At 39.1% G+C, this 18,810-nt stretch overlaps 1 protein-coding gene across 4 annotated transcripts in view; it reads right to left on the reverse strand.

Annotated features, from left to right (window-relative positions):
* The window catches only part of SPAG16 (sperm associated antigen 16), a 377,720-nt gene that overhangs the window by 183,200 nt on the left and 175,710 nt on the right, over window positions 1-18,810 (reverse strand). For all 4 annotated transcript variants that reach the window (XM_051786775.1, XM_051786772.1, XM_051786773.1 and 1 more), the window contains exon 11: window positions 17,446-17,589. In XM_051786775.1, the coding sequence (XP_051642735.1) occupies window positions 17,446-17,589 (144 nt within the window). The remainder of the gene's footprint in view (window positions 1-17,445; window positions 17,590-18,810) is intronic.

The raw sequence follows: 18,810 nt of genomic DNA on the forward strand, positions 1-18,810 counted from the left end.
ATGAAAGATCACCTACCTAAGTTTTTGACTATTTTTAACACTTATGGTTTAGACTGCTAATTTTTATGAAAATATCATTATAATCTTCATTAAGGCAGTTACACCCCCATGCCTAAGACAAAGCTTTGAGAGATTAATCTCTCAAAAATTTTAATGTTGCACAGGAGTGATTCTGAAGCTTTTGTCACGTATCCCAGAGCATAAAGGTTTGAAGCCTGAGTAGGGGTTTGGGGGAGACCCTAATTTTGTAAAGCTGCTTGGAATAAATGTGCTTTTGTTAATCTAAACACTTGCACTTTTAATAACTCAAGCTAGATCTCACTTCTGGAGACAGATAAAATTAGAGGAATGACAAATTATCATACCCCTTATACATTTATGAAATAAGAGCTTAAAACAAATTTGGAGGCAGGTATAAAGTGGGACTGATGAAATCTGCAATTGATTCAGAGGGAAACATGTACTGCCACTGTTGTGAATCACAAGGAGAGATTTATGGCTTATACATTTTTTAATATATAATCCCCAAAATGCTACATGAAGCACTGGTTCCTTGGGCTGAATTTCAAGAATACGCCATCCAGGCAGTGATGAAAATCTTTCAGAGAACAGATATGAGCAGGAAGGTAGTTCAAATGGATTCAATTTGGCAATCTGCAATAGGGGAAGGAGTAACAAATGAGGTTTAGCACTCCTTACAGATCAAAGGAGAAAAAAGGGGGGATTGAAAACAAAAGCACATCTTGTACAGGAAAAAGTTTTGAGGGACAGACTGATAGTGGGAGGAAGGTCAAAAACACTCGGGAAGAGCAGGCCCAGATGCCCCAAGCCCTGCAAGAGAAGCTCCCCAACATTCCCTGAGCACAAGAAAGCATCACTTCACCAAAGAAAGGGGAATTGCATCTGCTGAGGCTCTGCAGTTAAGCATGTAGGAACTAATGCCAGCTTTTCTGGGAAGCACCAATGGGACTCATGGGAATGATGGCTGTCAGAGCTGTTTTAGCACGGAGGCTGTTTAGCAGTGAGGAAATCCTCACCACACAGTAGTTTTCAAACCACATAATGAACAAAAAAGTGCTGTGTCAAGCCAAGTCAGACATCTAAATCAAAATTCTGCTATTAGAAAAAAATCCTATCTACTTAATAGCTGATCAATAATTACATACTTTTTCTGATTTGAGGCCTTTTTTGGTCCTGGGAGATAAAAGAAACACTCCAAATTCTGAGCCAATGTTTTGTTCCCCATAGTTCCAACGTTTTTTTACTGTACTATTGTTCTGTATAAGATCATGTTGGGGAGAAAAACAAATATATCAGGAAAAGCAGCGTTTTTTAATGATTTAGGCTGTCAGTTTAACAGTCTGTGGTACCCACACAGTCCTCTATTTCATGTCTGATTTTCAAACAAAATGTATACTGATTTTTAGATTAAAAACATAGGACATCAGAAGCTCATATATACCAGCAGCTACATATATAATCTCCATTTGAATTTAAGATTGATCACTAACAGGGAAAGCTCCAGCTAATCCTGTGCAGTGTGTATATCTAACTCAGAGCAAAATAAAACACTTTAATTGTTTTTTAACAAACAAATCAACGAACCAGACAACATATTTGGAGACAAGAAAAAGGTAAATCCTACCTTCTTCTGTAACTTGAAACACATTCACATACATGCAAATTACTTTGCCATCTTTTAGAAATTTGGTACTTTTGTAAAAAAAGTAACAGCACTTTTGTGTGCAGTGCTCTGTGGACTACACCAGTTTGGTTTGTACTGTCTTGCTTGGTCTGTTTGGGAGGTTTTTTGTTTACACTTTCTAGCAGACCAAAGCACTAGAAGGGATGAAACATGGATAGACCATTTTTTAAAATACTAAATACACATAAAGTTCTACCTTTCAGCTGACTTCAGGTATTCTTAACTGATGTTGTCAACTGCCCTTCCAGAGACAATTAGAGCAGGAAAAACTTTGGAAACATGAATTCTGCATTCCAGAAAGGGGATGGAACATCAACTTCTCAAGCCTTAAATACTCCCTCCCTCATATTCTAAACACACACACATATTTTCTTTCTTTATACATTCCTGCTTCTTCCAACTTCACTGTTCTCACTACAAGATGTCTCTCCATTAACACTTCCCAAGTTGTAGACATATCAATAATTCAAACTCATATTCAGCAACAACACGAGCCTTTGGCACAGAGTCATTTTACAACATTTCAGGTGACTGATGACCTTTCTGGAATACCAGTCAAATGAAGGCAACAGCTACCCCTGTAGTGCTCCCCTGCAAATATATCAATTGTAACACCAACAGTCAAATATATCAATTGTAACACCAACAGTCAAGGCAGCTTCAAATATTGCACCTGGTTCAAATATTTCTGGATGATGGACTTGGATCTGAACCTTGAGCTGCTCCAGGGGAGTGCTCAGGTTATTGTGAAGCTGCTGAGGAACACTGAGCTAGAAAGCTCTTCTGCTTCACAGCAGGACCACATGTCCCATCCTTCCAAATTTACAAAGATTGTCATTTTGCCTTAGCCAAAACAAATGATACAGCCATCTGGGTCATTAGATCCATTATAACCTCCAGAGAGGGAGATTCCATGACCTCCCTAGGCAGCCTGTCCCAGTGCTCTGCCACCCCCAACGTGCAGAAGTTCTTCCTCATGTTGAGGTGGAGCTTGTTGGGTTTTAGTTTATGGCCATTGCTCCTTGTCCTGTTGTTGGGCACCACTGAAAAGAGTCTGGCACCATCCTCTTGGCACCCACCTTGGAGATATTTATGTGTTGATGAGATCAACACACACACATATATATATGGGGATGGTGCTGTGCAGGGCCAGGAGTTGGACTTGATGATCCTTGTGGGTCCCTTCCAGTGGGGATACTCCCTCAGCATATTCTGTGATATGTAAACTATATATTATATATATATATAAATATATATTATATATACATATTAGTTATATAGGGCTGTGGACATGGCCAGTGTTCTGTACATAAACTGAGACACAGCTCCTTTCCTCAGACAACTTCAGTCTAAACCAAAAGGTGGTGAGCAAAGCCTTACACACAGTGCTGGTAAATAACTGTTCTCACAGCAACACACTAAACCAAACACAGCTTGTGTTCAAGTTTTGCATCCTAAAAAGCTGCAGCAACAGGCAGCATCTGACTGGAACTTAAACAACACAAGCATCAGCAACACAACAACAAATTTTAAACATACAGTCCAGCATTACAGGATTAATGGTCTTTTGCCATGGCACTTGAAAAACACTTTAAAAATCAATATTCCAATTGCTTAATTGGAAAAATGAGGTCTCTTATTTACTTCTATTCATGCAATTATTCTAAAGCAAAATCCTAAATGCTTCTATATTATTTGCAGTATCAGCAGAGGTAAACCCTAAACATAGCAAAGTACAAGGCAAGAACTGCAAATACTGTTAAAGATTACTTAAATTTTGCTGAAATTTTATGCTAAGTCAAAGAGGAAAGATATAGGAAGGAAATGCCTGGAAAAACTGAACTATTCCACAAAAAACGGAACTAATGAAGACTGAATGCTTACAGAAGCATCTTTTGCCTCCTTGTTTCATATCATCTTAGCTGATGACTAAATAAATATACCAAGAATTGATTGATCCTTTAGACTTCTCTCTTCATTTTGCCAGAATTAGCCTGCAAGTTAAAAGTCATTAGAGAGCACGGAAGAGGGATAAGGAACATGAAATGGGGGCGGGGGGGGGAAATACATCCTTGTAAGCTTCATTTTTCTTGAAAACAAGATTAAAAACACTTAGGAAAGCATACACTTACCAACAGAGTCCCACCTCTGGTTATGAGAGCTGTATTTAAACACTCCCTTTTTCCTTTGGTACTGAAAACAATGCAAGGGATGGAATTACCAAACATCAGTTCAGCTCTGCAGTCATTGTAACTCTGCTTTATTCTCCTGCTTTGCCACGGTGCATATTTGTCACAGCCCCTCATTTTCTTCTCACCAGACAAGGTGAAAATTGGGCTGAATTTAAAAAATGCTGGGGTCACCACATTATTAAAAAAGTTCCCATTAAAACTGTTGAAAAGACAACAGGTATTTTTTCCCACACCAGGCAGGAGACTGGCACAGTTCCTCTATAAAGGATGATGTGGATTCAAGTCTCTGAGGGTACAAAGAAAGATGGGACAAAGTTCTGCAAGAGGAATACACCAAGGATTACATGGAAACTGCATCTGGCTCAAGATGCTTGGAAATAAAAGGTAGAGTCCAGGAGGGTACTAAGACAAAACCTCAGAAATGCCTTTCCTATTCTTAGCCATTCCCAGGCATCCCCTGGTACTCACTGCTGGGGACAGGAAAATGGTCCAGAAAAATTTGGCATATGGAGCCACCCTTATGTTCTGAGTCTGTATTTGAACAAAACACTCAGCAGCAAAGATTTTGTTTCTAATAGATTTTGTAACCTTGAAACAGACCTGAGATATAGTTCACTATTTTGTTGCTGGAGTTCTGAGACTCATTAATTATTTGCAGTGACACTTCTTATTAAAAACCCATAGTTCTTATGGTGTCTGTTCTTTTGGGTCTTGCTGTAATTATCCTCATGGTCTATGTGTCTAAGACCCATTTTATGCAGTCATTGTAATATGTTTCATCCTCCAGGATAATCTTAAACCCAATTTTACTCATTTTATTAATAGACATAAAATGTCATTTATACAGAAGGTGAATGCTGGAACACCCAGTAGTAAAAATACAAAACATACTTTTTCTTTTCTCATTTATCATCAAAGCTGAGCAAAAAAAAAAAAAAAATTAATTTCAAAAATGCAACATCAATTGTAAACTAACATTCTACAAACCAAGGAAGAAGTTCCAAAGCCAGGAAGCACAACAGCAACCAGCAGATGGTGGGTGGCACATGGGTACATGGTTTTTTGTCGGAGAAGAAAAATGCAACCATCCTGCAAAAACCTGTGACATAAGGCTGTTGGCTGCAAATCTTCAGCACTGTCAATGTGTAGTATGCCAAGTGCAAAACTCCAGGTAATTTTTCATTCTACATTACCTAATTGCTAGATCTTTTTATCATATTTCATGCTCACACATTGACCCATGCCAGGATAACTGTTTCCCCCTGCGGTGCTGCCTGGCTGTGACAGCGAGGGAAAAACAATAAGGCAGGTTTTTGGCACAGCACCACTTGTCACTGCTTCTGAATAGACAGACACCAGGACTAGGCATCATAAAAGAAGTAATCTTTTGTTTCAATGAAGTTCACCTTCTTGATTAAAACCTCCTTAAGGCTACTTTGCACTTCTAGAGTGACTGTTTCACATCTGCAAAAATTTAAATATAACATGCTCCTGCTACCAAAAAGTGTGACAGTATGGCATACACGAATTTTCAGACAACAAACTCAAGTAATTCATAAACAAGTTTCAACTTAAAAAGTCCTCCACATTTTAAACAGTTTTCCCTTTCTGATCTGAGTACTGGCAACAGAAGCTGCCGGATCCAACCGTACACAAATCCCATGTCACCTGCTGCCCTTCCCACTTCTCTGACCTGCTCATCTCTGTCCCAGCGCACAAATATCCATTTTTTTCCAGGGGTTTGGCCCACTCTAAACACAGCTTGTAGTTCTACATTCAGGATCATCATAATGATCTTTTATTTCCACAAGGATGGCCCCAATGGAGGTTACAAACCACACCGAGCACAGTCAGGTCTGTCCCATTCAAACCCAACACCCTTCTAAGATCAGCTTGGTACTCCCCCCAAAAACAGAATGTGTTACCAGTCACTGCAGGCCAGTCTCCTGAATGTATAAAAAATGGGTTAGCTGCCATCATGTAATGTAATTAGAAGTAGTTAAATGAGATTCTAAAATCATTTAGGCACCTGGTAGAAGGTAGTTTTTAGTACACATAAAATTGCCTTTTAGGAGGCTTTGGAAGTGTATACCAGGTAAGGAATAAAAATTAAAAGAAAAAGATAAACTAGTTACAATACTTGGAGATTAGATGTAGCAAAATGCATGTCAGCAGGACAGCAGGCACTATAGATAAGATTGAGAGAGCAATGAATTATTACCTTTTAAAAAATTTTTTTAATTAAAAAAATATGATGCCTTTTCTAAAAGCTTTCTGCCAGTGCATGTCCAGCATCCCATGACAAAATTATACACCCATTTAGCCTGGGCTAGGAGCATCCTGGCATCCAGTTTGAAGCAGGGAGCTCACGGGAGCCTGGCCAGTGATACCTCCAACAATTATGAAAGCTGCTTATGCTGAATGTGTTTCTGGGTCCAGGTGTGCCACCATCCTGTATGATACTGCAAAGTAAATTGTCCTCCATTAACTTCATGAGAAATAATTTTTTACCTGAAATCAAATATAATGAGAAAACATTGCAAAACTACCATATTTTCTGGAAATGGCATCTATTCTGTACCATTCCAATACTCTCCCTCAAACAATGCCAATGTAAGTTAAAGTCTTCCTGTACACTATTATATTTTTAAAATAATGTATTTAGCCCACATAAAATCATGCACACTACCAATCAATACCCATAACATACATTAAACAGTGTGCTATTACTGTGTGATACTTCATCTCAACACCCATCCCATCCAGCACGGGTCATTTTTCCTCCATTGGAATGACTCCAAACCCTCAAATTTTAATGAAGGGTTGTTGAAGTAGGGAAAAATGTAGTTTGGAAGGAGTTCAGACACATGAATTCCATGTACAGAACAGATTTATGACCTATATTAACAACAATAATCCAGTGTCACAGTTCCTCTGAAATGCAAAGTGGTGGATAAGTCGTTTCAAATCCATTATCATCCCCGAATGGTGGTCCAGTGATGCCTAATTGCAACCAATAGCCAGTAATGAACCACAGTCATTAATCCCATCTGCATGTTTGTACAAAGCATCATTTTTAAGCTGCATATTCATATGCAGAGAGAGTTCAGTGAGTGCACAGAGATTTCACAGCCTGTGGAAAGTTCTGCACTGGGATTTGAACATTTCCCAGGCGCTTGGAAGAACATTTAACTCACACTGTGTAGTGATTTTGACAGTGTAGCCCAAGAAAGCACACAGGACAGTGCACTAGCCTAGTGTTTGTAAGATCATCATTTGGGGCAAATGATGATCTTACAGAGCCATGTTCTGGGGATACAGGAACATAACTCAAAAGCAGGGAATTAGTTAATGGAGACAGTGATCGATAACAAGTCCCAGAGTGGAGGAGGAATGGAAATGCTGAACGTGAACAGAGTCCTGGGTCGGTACAAAAAAATCAGGATACCAAAATGAATATCATCTTTCACCCTTTCTGTGAAAAGCTTTGCATGAAAACTCAGTGTTGATTCACACGGCCATGCAGCCCAACACCAGACTGCTCAAGAGAGGGGGGAAACCAGGAAACCTGAAAGCCTCAAACCCGACAGTTCTCCAGGCTGATCTAAACTGTGGCCTTCTCTCTGTCTTCCCCATTTGTTTTATACACACACTCCTCAAATGCACAGAAAACAACTACCACAAGCTAAGAACTTGGTTCCACACCCGCCTCCTTCAACAGTCAAACAGGTCCTGAAGCTCAGTCAGGCAACTTCCCCTGTTACTTGTGCTATTGCAACTGTCTTGTACCCAAACTTATCCAAATTACTGCAACCACACAGCTTGAGGGGAAACACAGAAATACAACATATAAATGGCTGTGCAATTCATATCTGGAGCTTGCACTCAAGACAAAATTTTGTAAGCACTCTAAATATTTGGGGGTTATTTCCAATTCAGATATCTGAGATATTGCCTCAATTGAATTGCCATTCTCTAGTCAACTCTAACACTAATGTTTGTTATTTTAACAGCTGCACTTTAGGAAGGACTCATTTTAACAATATAACAAACATGGATATCTCCTTAGCCACTCCACTAGAACCCTTGCAGCAGACTCGAGGGAAAATACAATTGCCTTTATTGCACAGAGGAAAGCAATAATGAACCAAGGATGTTAAAGGCATCAAGATTATAATTGCACTCAGAGAGACATAACATGAGAGATTCTATTAGGAGAGATGTTTTGACGTGTATAACAACTCTGAGCAGAATGACAGCAACATGTTCAGGATCAGCAGTGGAACTGAGACTCACCAACCCAGGGAGGCAGACAGCTCTCTGCAATTCCAGCTCCCCATCCTCAAACCAGTGTGCTGATGAAGCCAGAAGAAAACCTAAACTACTCAAAATCTGAACCCACCACAGTGAAAAATATTTTTTTTTCTCATAACTTAAATAAATAATCAGCAAAACTGAATTGCTTCTGGTGACTCCCAGGCAGGAGCTGTAGAAATGGAAAATCAGGGAGATGTGCAGGAAAAGGAACCAAGAACTCCTTGTAGAGCAGGCAGATTTCTGCAAAACTTTCACAGAACATATTCATGGCTTCACTGAAGCTGAACTAATAGGTTTAGAAGTATCCCATTTTGTTGGTACTCTATAAAGAGATTTCAACTGCATATTCCTCCTCCCTTTCTCTGTCAAAGTGGTTGTCACAGAGAAATTACTTTCTTTCACGTAAACACCAGATCTAATTACCCACACAGCTGATCAGAAAGTTTCCTCCTAATTTCTAAGTCAAAACAATCACATCAAAATATTACTGAATTTGAATAATTGAATAAAGTTTTGTCATCAAGAGAAAGATTAACTTGACACCTGTTTTGTGAAACTGATAATCACAGTATCTTTTCAACTAATTAATAGATTGGTTTAAAGATCCCAGTATTAACATGGCTATTGTCAGGCCTAAAATTCAAATGATCAGAATGTAGCACACAAGACAAACACTTAAGAAAAATAAGATAATTTCTACGTAAGCAAAGCATTCAGTACATTTGAAAACTATTTACTTTGTGGACAAGCATAAAATTGAAACAATAAATCATGAAGATAAGGTAGTTAAATAATAAATTAAATAGTACTATACAAAGACTAGCTAACTTTTTATTCCCACTTGGAGTTCCAATGTATCCAAGGTCACACACTGTGGGTGTGAAGACTGAGGCCTTTTTGAAATTCAACAAGTGTGTAAAGCCACCTGTGAAACCCCAGTGCAGCTTCATCAAAGGGCAGCATTTTATCACAATGTGTATTTTTCCTGTAATTATTTCAAATATACATTTGAATCGCTCAATAGGAGCGTTGCTGCTTCTGCCAGCCCATTTCCTCCCTTTCCTCTCCACAAGTGCCCTCAGCACTTCTCTCTGAATTATTGTAATGGAGATATTATTAGTGAATCACTGACTCGGAGTGGTCAGTATTGCCACCAACTAAGAAACAGAAGCCAAAGGTAGTTTTTCATTAAAGCCTGGTCATTCTGGATGAAAAGTGGAGCCTATTCAGTAACCACACTATGGAACTGCAGACTGTTTGCTTTTTAAAATCAATATAATGATAGACTCTTAAGGTTCCTGACATAAAAGAAAGAACGTGCATTTTGTCCTGAGTTTTGAATGGATTTCCAGTTTTGAATGGATTTCAAGGACAGTTCTGGTAATTGAAGGATATATTTAAAAACAGAAAAAGTGATGCAAAGTCAAAATACATTTTGGTAATTAAAGCACCTGTGACTCAACTTCAAAATCCATAAAATGGTAACATTATTTTGGCCTTTCTATTGATTTGGAAACCTACTTCTGTAAAGGAGAGCTAAGATCCACTAATGGCCTATTAATGTTTCTGAAGTCAAACCTTCCAGGTGGCAGCTGGGCTGCCAATACAACCACCTCAAAGTCAGAAGATGAGAAGGACTGGGGTAAAGGAGACACCTGATGATTTGGCAACAAAGAATATCTCCACAAGTCTGGACATCAGCCGGGCCCCCTGACCTGTGTAAGGAAATGCTCCTCGGCATGGCAGGAGGGGCAGAAAAAAGGCAATTTCTGAAGAGCAAATCAGGATCTAAATATGTAGTAAAGCTGTAATTATCAGCCCATATTTTCCAAAAGCACATTGCAGAACTGAGCTCTCTAAAGAAAATGAAAATGAGGTACAAACACTGCTTTTTCTTGAAATAGATACTCACCAATACTTAACACAGCTCTCTGAAATTATATATAATATACTTTATGTACATATATACATCTCAAAAGCCCACAGAGATTAACCAGGAGTTGCACGAGCCAGAAGAGATTAGTATGGGTAGAAACATTTGGTTTGTGGGTGTGGGTGGAAGGGGAAAAATTTTAATCGAATCCATTACCTGGTTATTGATTTCTCTTTGCCAGACTGATCCTGCGGAATACTTTATAAAGCCTTTGACATTGAGACATTTGGCCAAAGATATTGGATTAGACTAAGCAAAAGCAGAGCTTCCCATGTAATCTCTCATATTTCATTTATATGTGATTTATTCCTTTGTCCAGCAGAGGCTTTTTATTGATAAAAATAATGAGATTGAGAATCCCAAAGGAAATCTAATGCCCACCCAAACATGTTTTTGAGGTAAAAATAGTAGGCTTTGTAGGCTAGAGAGAGAATGATGTTATGAGAACACTGTTTCCTTGTATAAAAAGTATGAGGCTTATCAAAGATTTTGAAACAAACAAAGCTACTTTTGAAATTAAAATTTTGCTGTACTTGAAAACATCAAGCACCCGGTGAATACCCTGCACTGGGGAACTGCCTGAAAGACTTCTGAAATAGTTTTTTCTTTGCAGAACAAATGAATACAACTTTTTTTTTTCTTTGGATTCCTGTGTTGGCTCAGTTTGACAAAATACCTTAAAAAATGCCTCATCTGCTAAATAGGATGTGTTACATAAAGCCAGTTAGGTGACTGAAAATTAATCATGCCACTCAAAAGATATTTCTAACCACTGGCAAATTTAATATGTGATCTGGTAACTAAAGACTTTGTTGAACTAGAAAAGAATTCAAGAGTCTCTAAAAAATTAAATCATTATGCCTTTTCATTAAATAGGTGCTCAAAAGTCCTAAGTAAAATGTACAGACTATTTCACATTTCTTTAATAACTGTCAGTAGTATAAAACCCACCTGTTTCTGCAGCAAGCCCTGAATTAGGTTTTAAAGTCTCTATTTCAAGGCATAAATCAAAATAATTCTGTTCCACTGATAGCCCATGGAGACCTTTGTGATTAACATGAGTTTTACAACTGTTCCTTATGTTAATGCTTAGAGTGTAGTGGTTTTCAAGTTTCAGCCTTGTTTAATGTATAATGTGAAATTCACCATTTATCACTCAAAAAGCAGCAGAAAAAGTGTTCTGAAGCTCAGTGTCCATGGAGCTTTTATTCATGGGAATCTTCACGATCCTTTCACTGAGAGGGCCATAAGTGTGGTTGGCTCAGTGGTCAGACAGGAGGGGGAAGGCTCATGTTTCCCTCCTCCTCCCTTGGCTCCCAGGTGTGCACAGCAGCTGGTATGACTGCTAACCCAGCCGGGGCAGGGGCTCTAAGGGATGGGTGGCAACAAAACACAACACCTTAAAATCACTGACTCCAAACCTTCACTTCTGCCCACTGACAGATTTTTTGCAGAGCCCCAAAGCCTATGTGAAGTCTCTAATAAGAAAGCTCCTGCAGTAGCACAGTCAAATCCCACGGCTTAATGTTACATTACAGTTCCATACAGATAAATGTTGCTGCATTTAACTAAAGCAAACAAACATTAGATTGTAGCAACATTTTGTAGATCCTGGAATCATAACTTAAGCAGTAACTGTTCTGGAAGTCTCCCTAGTTTCACCAAATAAGTACAGCATCAAAACTTGGAAGTCAGTACATTAAACAAAATGGCATAATAGATAATTCCTGCTTCTTCTCATCAAAATAAAAATGAATCTAAGCCTGGCACTAGGAATTATTAAAGTATGAGGGGAATATATTTGAAGTTAGTAGAATTCTTTAAATTATCCCATTACTGTGACTAAAGAACCTACTCTTCTCAATACGTCATGAAGTGCTTTTCATTTGCCCAGGCTTCATGGGCCATGTACCACTTTAGTTATTTAAAAAATACTATTTGCAATATGTAACTAAGAAGAAAGCAGCCTTTTATCTTTAGTATCAGATTTCCTGTTTTAATCTCTTCATACCCTGCAGATGTTTCTCACCACACACTGGTATCTGAGAGCATTATGACTGTCAAGAAGATGCATAAACACCCACCAGTGATGGGACCCTCCTCACCAGTGCAGTCTGTAGGGAGCCAAGAGTTGTAGAGGTGATGGAAGAATAGAGAGGCACACTCCCTTCTTGTAATTCACCTTGATAATCAAAGCACTCCGGGCTCTCAAACTACAAAAGTGTGTCCACTGTGAAATTCTGAAACTGTACTTGTACCTGCCAAGCTGTCAAGTCTGATTTTTGCTCCTCAGTGTTTCTCTCCTCCAAGCATAAAATCCTCTGAGATGGCAGCAAGCAAGGAGCAGTGTCAGATTGTGCCTGTTACCTCTCCACATCTGATCATGGAAACCCAGCCTGCCTCTCCTTTCTGAATTTTGCCCCTCGCTCCCATCACTCCTCAGAGCTGTCTCCACACTCTCCCTTCCCTCCTCAATTACTGTTCTGTCTGGCTTTGCAGTCTATCCTTTTTTCACACTGAAATTCATCTTGGGATAGTTTAACAAATGATGATAAGATAACAAAAATTAAAATCATGTAAAAAACCAAAATCAGGGACTTACCTAAGCAAGAATTCATTTCCATTTCAAAGTTTATTCTGACTTCAGTTCTGCTCAGGAATTTGCTTTTTAAAAAGATTTTATAAAGACTTTTTTTACGAGTTTTTATAGAATGAGAAAATAATTTGCACTCTGATAAAATCTTACACATTTTCCTATTTATCAGTCACTGCTCTTAAAAACTTTGAGCAAACATTATTACCCTGGCCCCCTTCTCTGGATTGCCGGCAACACTTAGTTTTGAGAGGCCACCTCAGTGCTCAGTCACCCACAGCATTGCAGATTTCAAGCAGGGAAGAGGTTCTGAGCACCCAGCTGCATTTTCCAAATCGTATCCTGTGTTCCCTATCTCAAGCCTTAAATTTCCACTAGAAACACAGGGTGAAGTCAAGAGCAAACTTCAGCACTCAGGGCTGCCGAAGTGCTGGCTGATATAAGTTCAGCAGTGACTTCGTGCTCAGAGAGACCTTGGTTTTAGAGGCAGTTGCTCAGAGCTTTCTGCACACCAAAGGTTCATAAATGTTGCACTGCTCACTGCTCATAAACCCCAGTCACTGAGGAAGCACCAACATCACCACCCCTCCACAGCCTGCTCCCATGTGCTACAGAATCCCCCGAAAAGCTTCTGGTGTCAATTTAAGCCCACACGGAGTTGCTGTTCCCTCCTCAGTTCATTCAAGCCCCTCCCATTTGTCACATCCATCCTCAGTATATTCTGCTAATTCCTTCTGCACTCTCTCTCTACAAGGTTGTCTTTCTCCTCTACCCATGCACAGATTTTCATCTGAGTAACATCACCTTCTTCACCTCTGAGAAATATGACCCAGAGCTGCCTCTGTTCTGACACAAAGGGGTTGTGCTTTCAGCCCAGCACCTCATCTTTCTCTTGCATCTCCTCATTGGAACCTTCTTCTAGGATATCAGACATTACCTACCTTTATTTTGATGTTTGATGCATTAATGTACTTACCATCTTTTTTATTTTACAAATTACTGAGGAAACAACATGGACCTTCAGTTTTCCAATAGCAACAGAATGTATGGAAAATCCACTGAAGGTAACTGCTGTGGTAATTTTTATATAATATTAAACAAACTGATAGCTGTTTTGATTTCTTTCCTCAGTAACTGTGAGAATTGCAATAGCAACAGTAAGAATGGTCTTAGGTCAACAGGACATAAAAGGAGTTCACAATTTGACAACTTTCAGTGCAAGTTTTAAATAGCTTTAAGAACCTACAGTTTGTACTTCTTTTCAGTTCAGAAATTCATTGTATTCCACTGACCCAAACAATGTCTGCATGAAAAGGGGTACAAACATTTTAGAAGAGTTGACTTGATTAATATTTATGAATATATTAAGGACATTACATATTGTACCAGCCCACATACAGGGCAAGAATACAGTATTTTACTGCTCACTGGGATTTATCAGTCATTAACACACACCTCTGCTATGTTGCAGAGCTTGATACTTTAGCCACCCAGGAAGGTCAGTAATACAGATAAATAAATCTAGTACATGCCATGAGACATCAGTGTAATTAGAGTGTGGTTCTTAAAGGTGCAGCATTAACGTCCTCAGCTTATTCTAGAAACTGGCAGAAGATGCAGATTTTTTTTGTCTGCTATTTCAAATACTTGAGTCACCTGGCATCCACAGGTGCACTCCACTGCTCTTCTCCAGCCCTCTAGATTCCTAACACAAAGCCTCTGTGTACGACTGCGGCAGGAGTCATCCTGACTCCTTCACTCTTTCATATATATTAAAGGTAAGCTGGAAAATATTGAATTTTCCAACAGTGACAGGAACTTGGAAGGGCTAATTCATCTGCAAAGCACTATTCAGCCAGACTGGAGCAGAGACATTGTTTGTTTTTGAAGTCTGACCAGTTGTCACCTGAGCTTCAAAGAAGGGAGCCCTGTTCTCCTCCCTCCTCCCAGCTGCCACACGCTGTAGATGACGGGACCTCTTTGAAGTTTTACTTCTATTTTAAAAGCTTAAGGCAAAATCCTACTCTCAGATGTGCAGGGAGCATCACAACACCACTGCTCTGCTCTCCTCACATGCACAAAGCCAGCCTGCTGCCCTTCATCTCTTGTCCTGGGGGGAACTGAGCCCCTCTGCACACACGACACAGCGCCAGCCTCTGGAGCTGCAGCAAACCAGGCCCCCTCACCTCACCCTGCCTCCAGCAGTCAGGAAGGAGAGGTGCTGTCCAGAATAAATAACTGTGCAATGAAGAACAGCATCAGCAGGGTGGGGAGGAAAAAGAGACTCCTCCATCCCACCAATGTCAATCCTCATCACTATAATGTACCAATCAATGGGAAAGGTCCAGGGCCTAAAACATCCCTGTACCTTGTCATCGCTGGTTTCTACTACCACCATTCTCTCATGGCTCTCAGAGATGCTGAGGATACATAAACCCAACACCACTTTAGCTTCAACTTTATCTATCTTCACAGCTACCAGGGAGACTTGCAGCTTTACTCCTATGTACACAGTGGTGCTACACAGACATACCCAGGAAAGACCCTTGCTCAAGTAATAATACACTGTGAGCATATAAAAACCAGATTCCCAGGATTTAAGTAATTTGTATGTGCAGAAGCACCAGTTAAATTCCCATCATAGCTCTAGATTTGTTTCTCCTCAGGTCATTAGTGAGTGGGTGCCAGTGTGTGGATTCTCATGATGCTGTACAAAGATGATCTCAAAGCAGACTTGTGGCTGCACGCTGAATACTTCTCAGACCAGAGATGGAGATTGTTCTAGACCTGATCTTACAGAGAGAGAGGAGAAATGATCTAACAGAGGACAAAAAGGAAAGACTGCAGAAGTGTGGGAGTTCTTCCTAGATCATGATGTAATAGCCCAGTGGCTCAAAAATGTTTTTCTTTTCCACTTTTGGATGAAAAGTAATTTTAAATCTGTAAAACGGTAACAAAACTGGAGGTTAACTACATTTGATTCCAGGAAAAAAAAAATCTATTAGAACTTTTAATTTTAACTTAATTGGTTTTACTTCCAGAAAATACTGATATATAGAAGTCCCCTATTAAAAAAAAATGATTAAATGTATTCTGTCGCATTATATATATTTTATGCAGTAACAGAAGACAATATTTTAACAGCAATAATTCTGAATCACTCCAGAGCATTCAGCAGGAGTCAATTCATACTGCAAGAGAATAATGATGTACCTCAACTCATTTTAATTTCAATAATTGAATGAGAAATAGGAAGGCCTATTGAAAGGACTGTATTCTGGTCAAAGACTAATGAGAAAATAGTTTTGAGTCTCTGAGTCAGCGGGTGTCATGGTAACAATGCATTATCGAAATCTGATTAGCATGCCCAGCAGCTTTATAAATGATAACATGCTCTTCTAATTGTATTTCCCTTTCTTTCCCTGTGATAAGTTTTATATTCATAACAGGTAAGAAGTAAGGCAGCATTCTGTTTATCTTCAAGTTTAAACTTAGGATGTCCAGCATGCTCACAAACTCTGTGAAATTTGTCATTCACTAATAGAAAAATTTTCCTACCACGTTAAAATAAGAAGCTGAGCCTTCTACTTCTCTCCTCCTGTATTCTGTGCAGTTATTTAAGTTAAATATTATTCTCTTCTTTTAAATATATATAATTACTTATAAGGATATATACATGAAAAAGAGAACACTGTGAAAAAACACAAGCATCTTAAGAAAAAGCCTATGTTTCATAGGAGTAAGTGCATTTTTAATTTATTCCAGAAAGCATGACTCCATGTTCTTGAGGTTTTGAAAAGAGGGAGGGGATTTTCTTGTGTTTAGAAGATTTGTGTGCCTTTGCTATCTCATTACAAACTCAGAAATCAGGAGGAACCATGAAATTAAATACGATATATTTCCTCCTCATGAAGGAAAGAGCTAATATTGCTTCATAAAATAAACACCATGAAAACACAAGGTTGAAAGCTTAGTAATGCTCCTTTTACAACTGAACCTCAGGTGAATAGCCTGGTAGACTGTTATTATTTTAACAGCAAAGAACTCTATTTTAACTGCAGCCTCACAAATCTCATGCAAAATAATTTCAATATGTAGAAGTTCAGTCTTATCAAATGGACTTTTGTTTTGACAGTAAAATGGAGTTCTATTTTTCAACAGAAAAGACCAAAAAAATGGACTTCATGTTTGCCCTATTTCCATGACCCTTGTAACTTAAATATTTAATTTTTATTTTCAGTGTTCACTTTCATTTATTAATTCAGCTTCAGATCCATATGATGAAAGAGCAGGAAAGCTCATATTCTTATTTTCTAGGTAAACTCGAATACTCTTAGTCATATGACAAATAATGCCTAGTACAAGACATAACTTTTCTGTATTATTAATAGCAGAACTGTGTTTGCCACAGTGCATGAATATGGAGAAAATAAATACAGCAAGAGCTAAAAAGCTCACTACTCCTTGTAACACGCACTGGCACGTGGACAGAGTTTAAGATGTACAAAATACTAAAAGCAATCAATCTTAAGTCAACACACCGAAAGCCAGAGGAACATTTATCTACATGTTTGGAAATTCAGCAGAGAGCGCTGGGCTACCCTGAGAACAGAAAGGCGTCAGAGCAGGCCAGTGAACAGAGAGAGAGCAAACAAGGACTCCCCAGGAGGGATCAGTGCTGCTTCAGGGGGCTGCCTGCACTAACCTGGGACGGAAGCAGCAGCCCGAGAGCCAGTCAGTGTGACCTTCGCCAGTCATGAGGAGGTTCCCGTCGGGCAGGGCCCACATCTTCCAGAGGTGGTCATCGCTGCCAGTCACTACGATGTCTTTTCGGGGGTGTAAAGCCAAGCTGCAGGAGAAGAGAAAAGCAGGTTATGGTCTGACTCCATTTCATTTTATGGGAAATACACAGCAGTGAGATCCATCAGCTCAGGGCAACAGCCAGCGAGAACTCGGATTCCAGACGGACTGAACAAGCAGTGATGCTTTCTATGCTCCTAAGAATTTAAAATACATGCTCTGGAGATGAGCTTCTACTGCTACTGAAGAAAACAACAAAACAGGACTGACTTCTGTGAAACCAGAATTGTTTTCACACTTTTTTGCAGTTCCAATTAATTAAAACGCTCAAAAAGGCTTTAAAATACCTTGTGAGGATATGTTCTTACAAATGTGCAACAAGGGTAACACAGGAGCAAGCTGTACCAACACTAATCACTTCCTACACCCAAAATAACTCCAAAAAGCATTGCCATGTCAGCCTGCTGCCTGTTCTTCCTCCACCCCCCACCACTGTGTCCACAGCTGTAAAGTCTCCTAGCACTGGGAAATAACTCAAATGATAATTACAGTCCAGGAGCTACAGTCATTGCCATCACTTCAGCACCTATTCACTGGGACTAGGTCTGAAAATCCATTTCAATTCTGTAGTCAAAATGTGTTACATGTTTTCACTTTTTAATATGTAGCACGCTGCGATGTAGTGGAAATCAGACACTTAACACACCCCTGCACTAAAAACTCAGTTTATTTTTGATTTAGCAACTGTAGCACAGCTTAAAATGGATCCAGGGAAGAAAATCAATCTGTTGGAAAGATAAAAAGTAGTGTATTTCATATTGATTTGGTTATTTGATTCAAATCATTGTAAAGCCTTAATATTTGTTGAACATCAAAAAGTTCTAGTAGTTGACTTTAGTCCCACAAGCAGATTATTTAAATAGATTAAATCTGGAGTTTGGAATCAAAATGCAACAATGGGAAGAGGAATCATAACCTGCATGTGCACCTATTTTAGTTGTGCATCAGAGCCGACAGCTTGGACAGAAAAATGCTTCTTAAAACAGAATGAGAGTAGAGAGAGATGATGCTAAGCACCCAAATGGGAAGAAAAGAGAGAACTCAGAAGGTAAGCTATTATAAAAATCTCTTTTTTTACTAGTACCTTTTTCCTGCACTCAAATTATTTCATAAAATTCCTAAACCAGAACCACAGCTTCTACTATACTGGGAAAAAATAATTACCTCTCTCAAAGCCATGCTAAAAACACATTTTATGTGAACTAGATTT

Source organism: Manacus candei, unplaced genomic scaffold, assembly GCF_025592945.1.
Source record: "Manacus candei isolate 608988 ecotype Guabito, Panama unplaced genomic scaffold, ASM2559294v1 h1tg000023l, whole genome shotgun sequence".
NCBI classification, from domain to species: Eukaryota; Metazoa; Chordata; class Aves; order Passeriformes; family Pipridae; genus Manacus; species Manacus candei.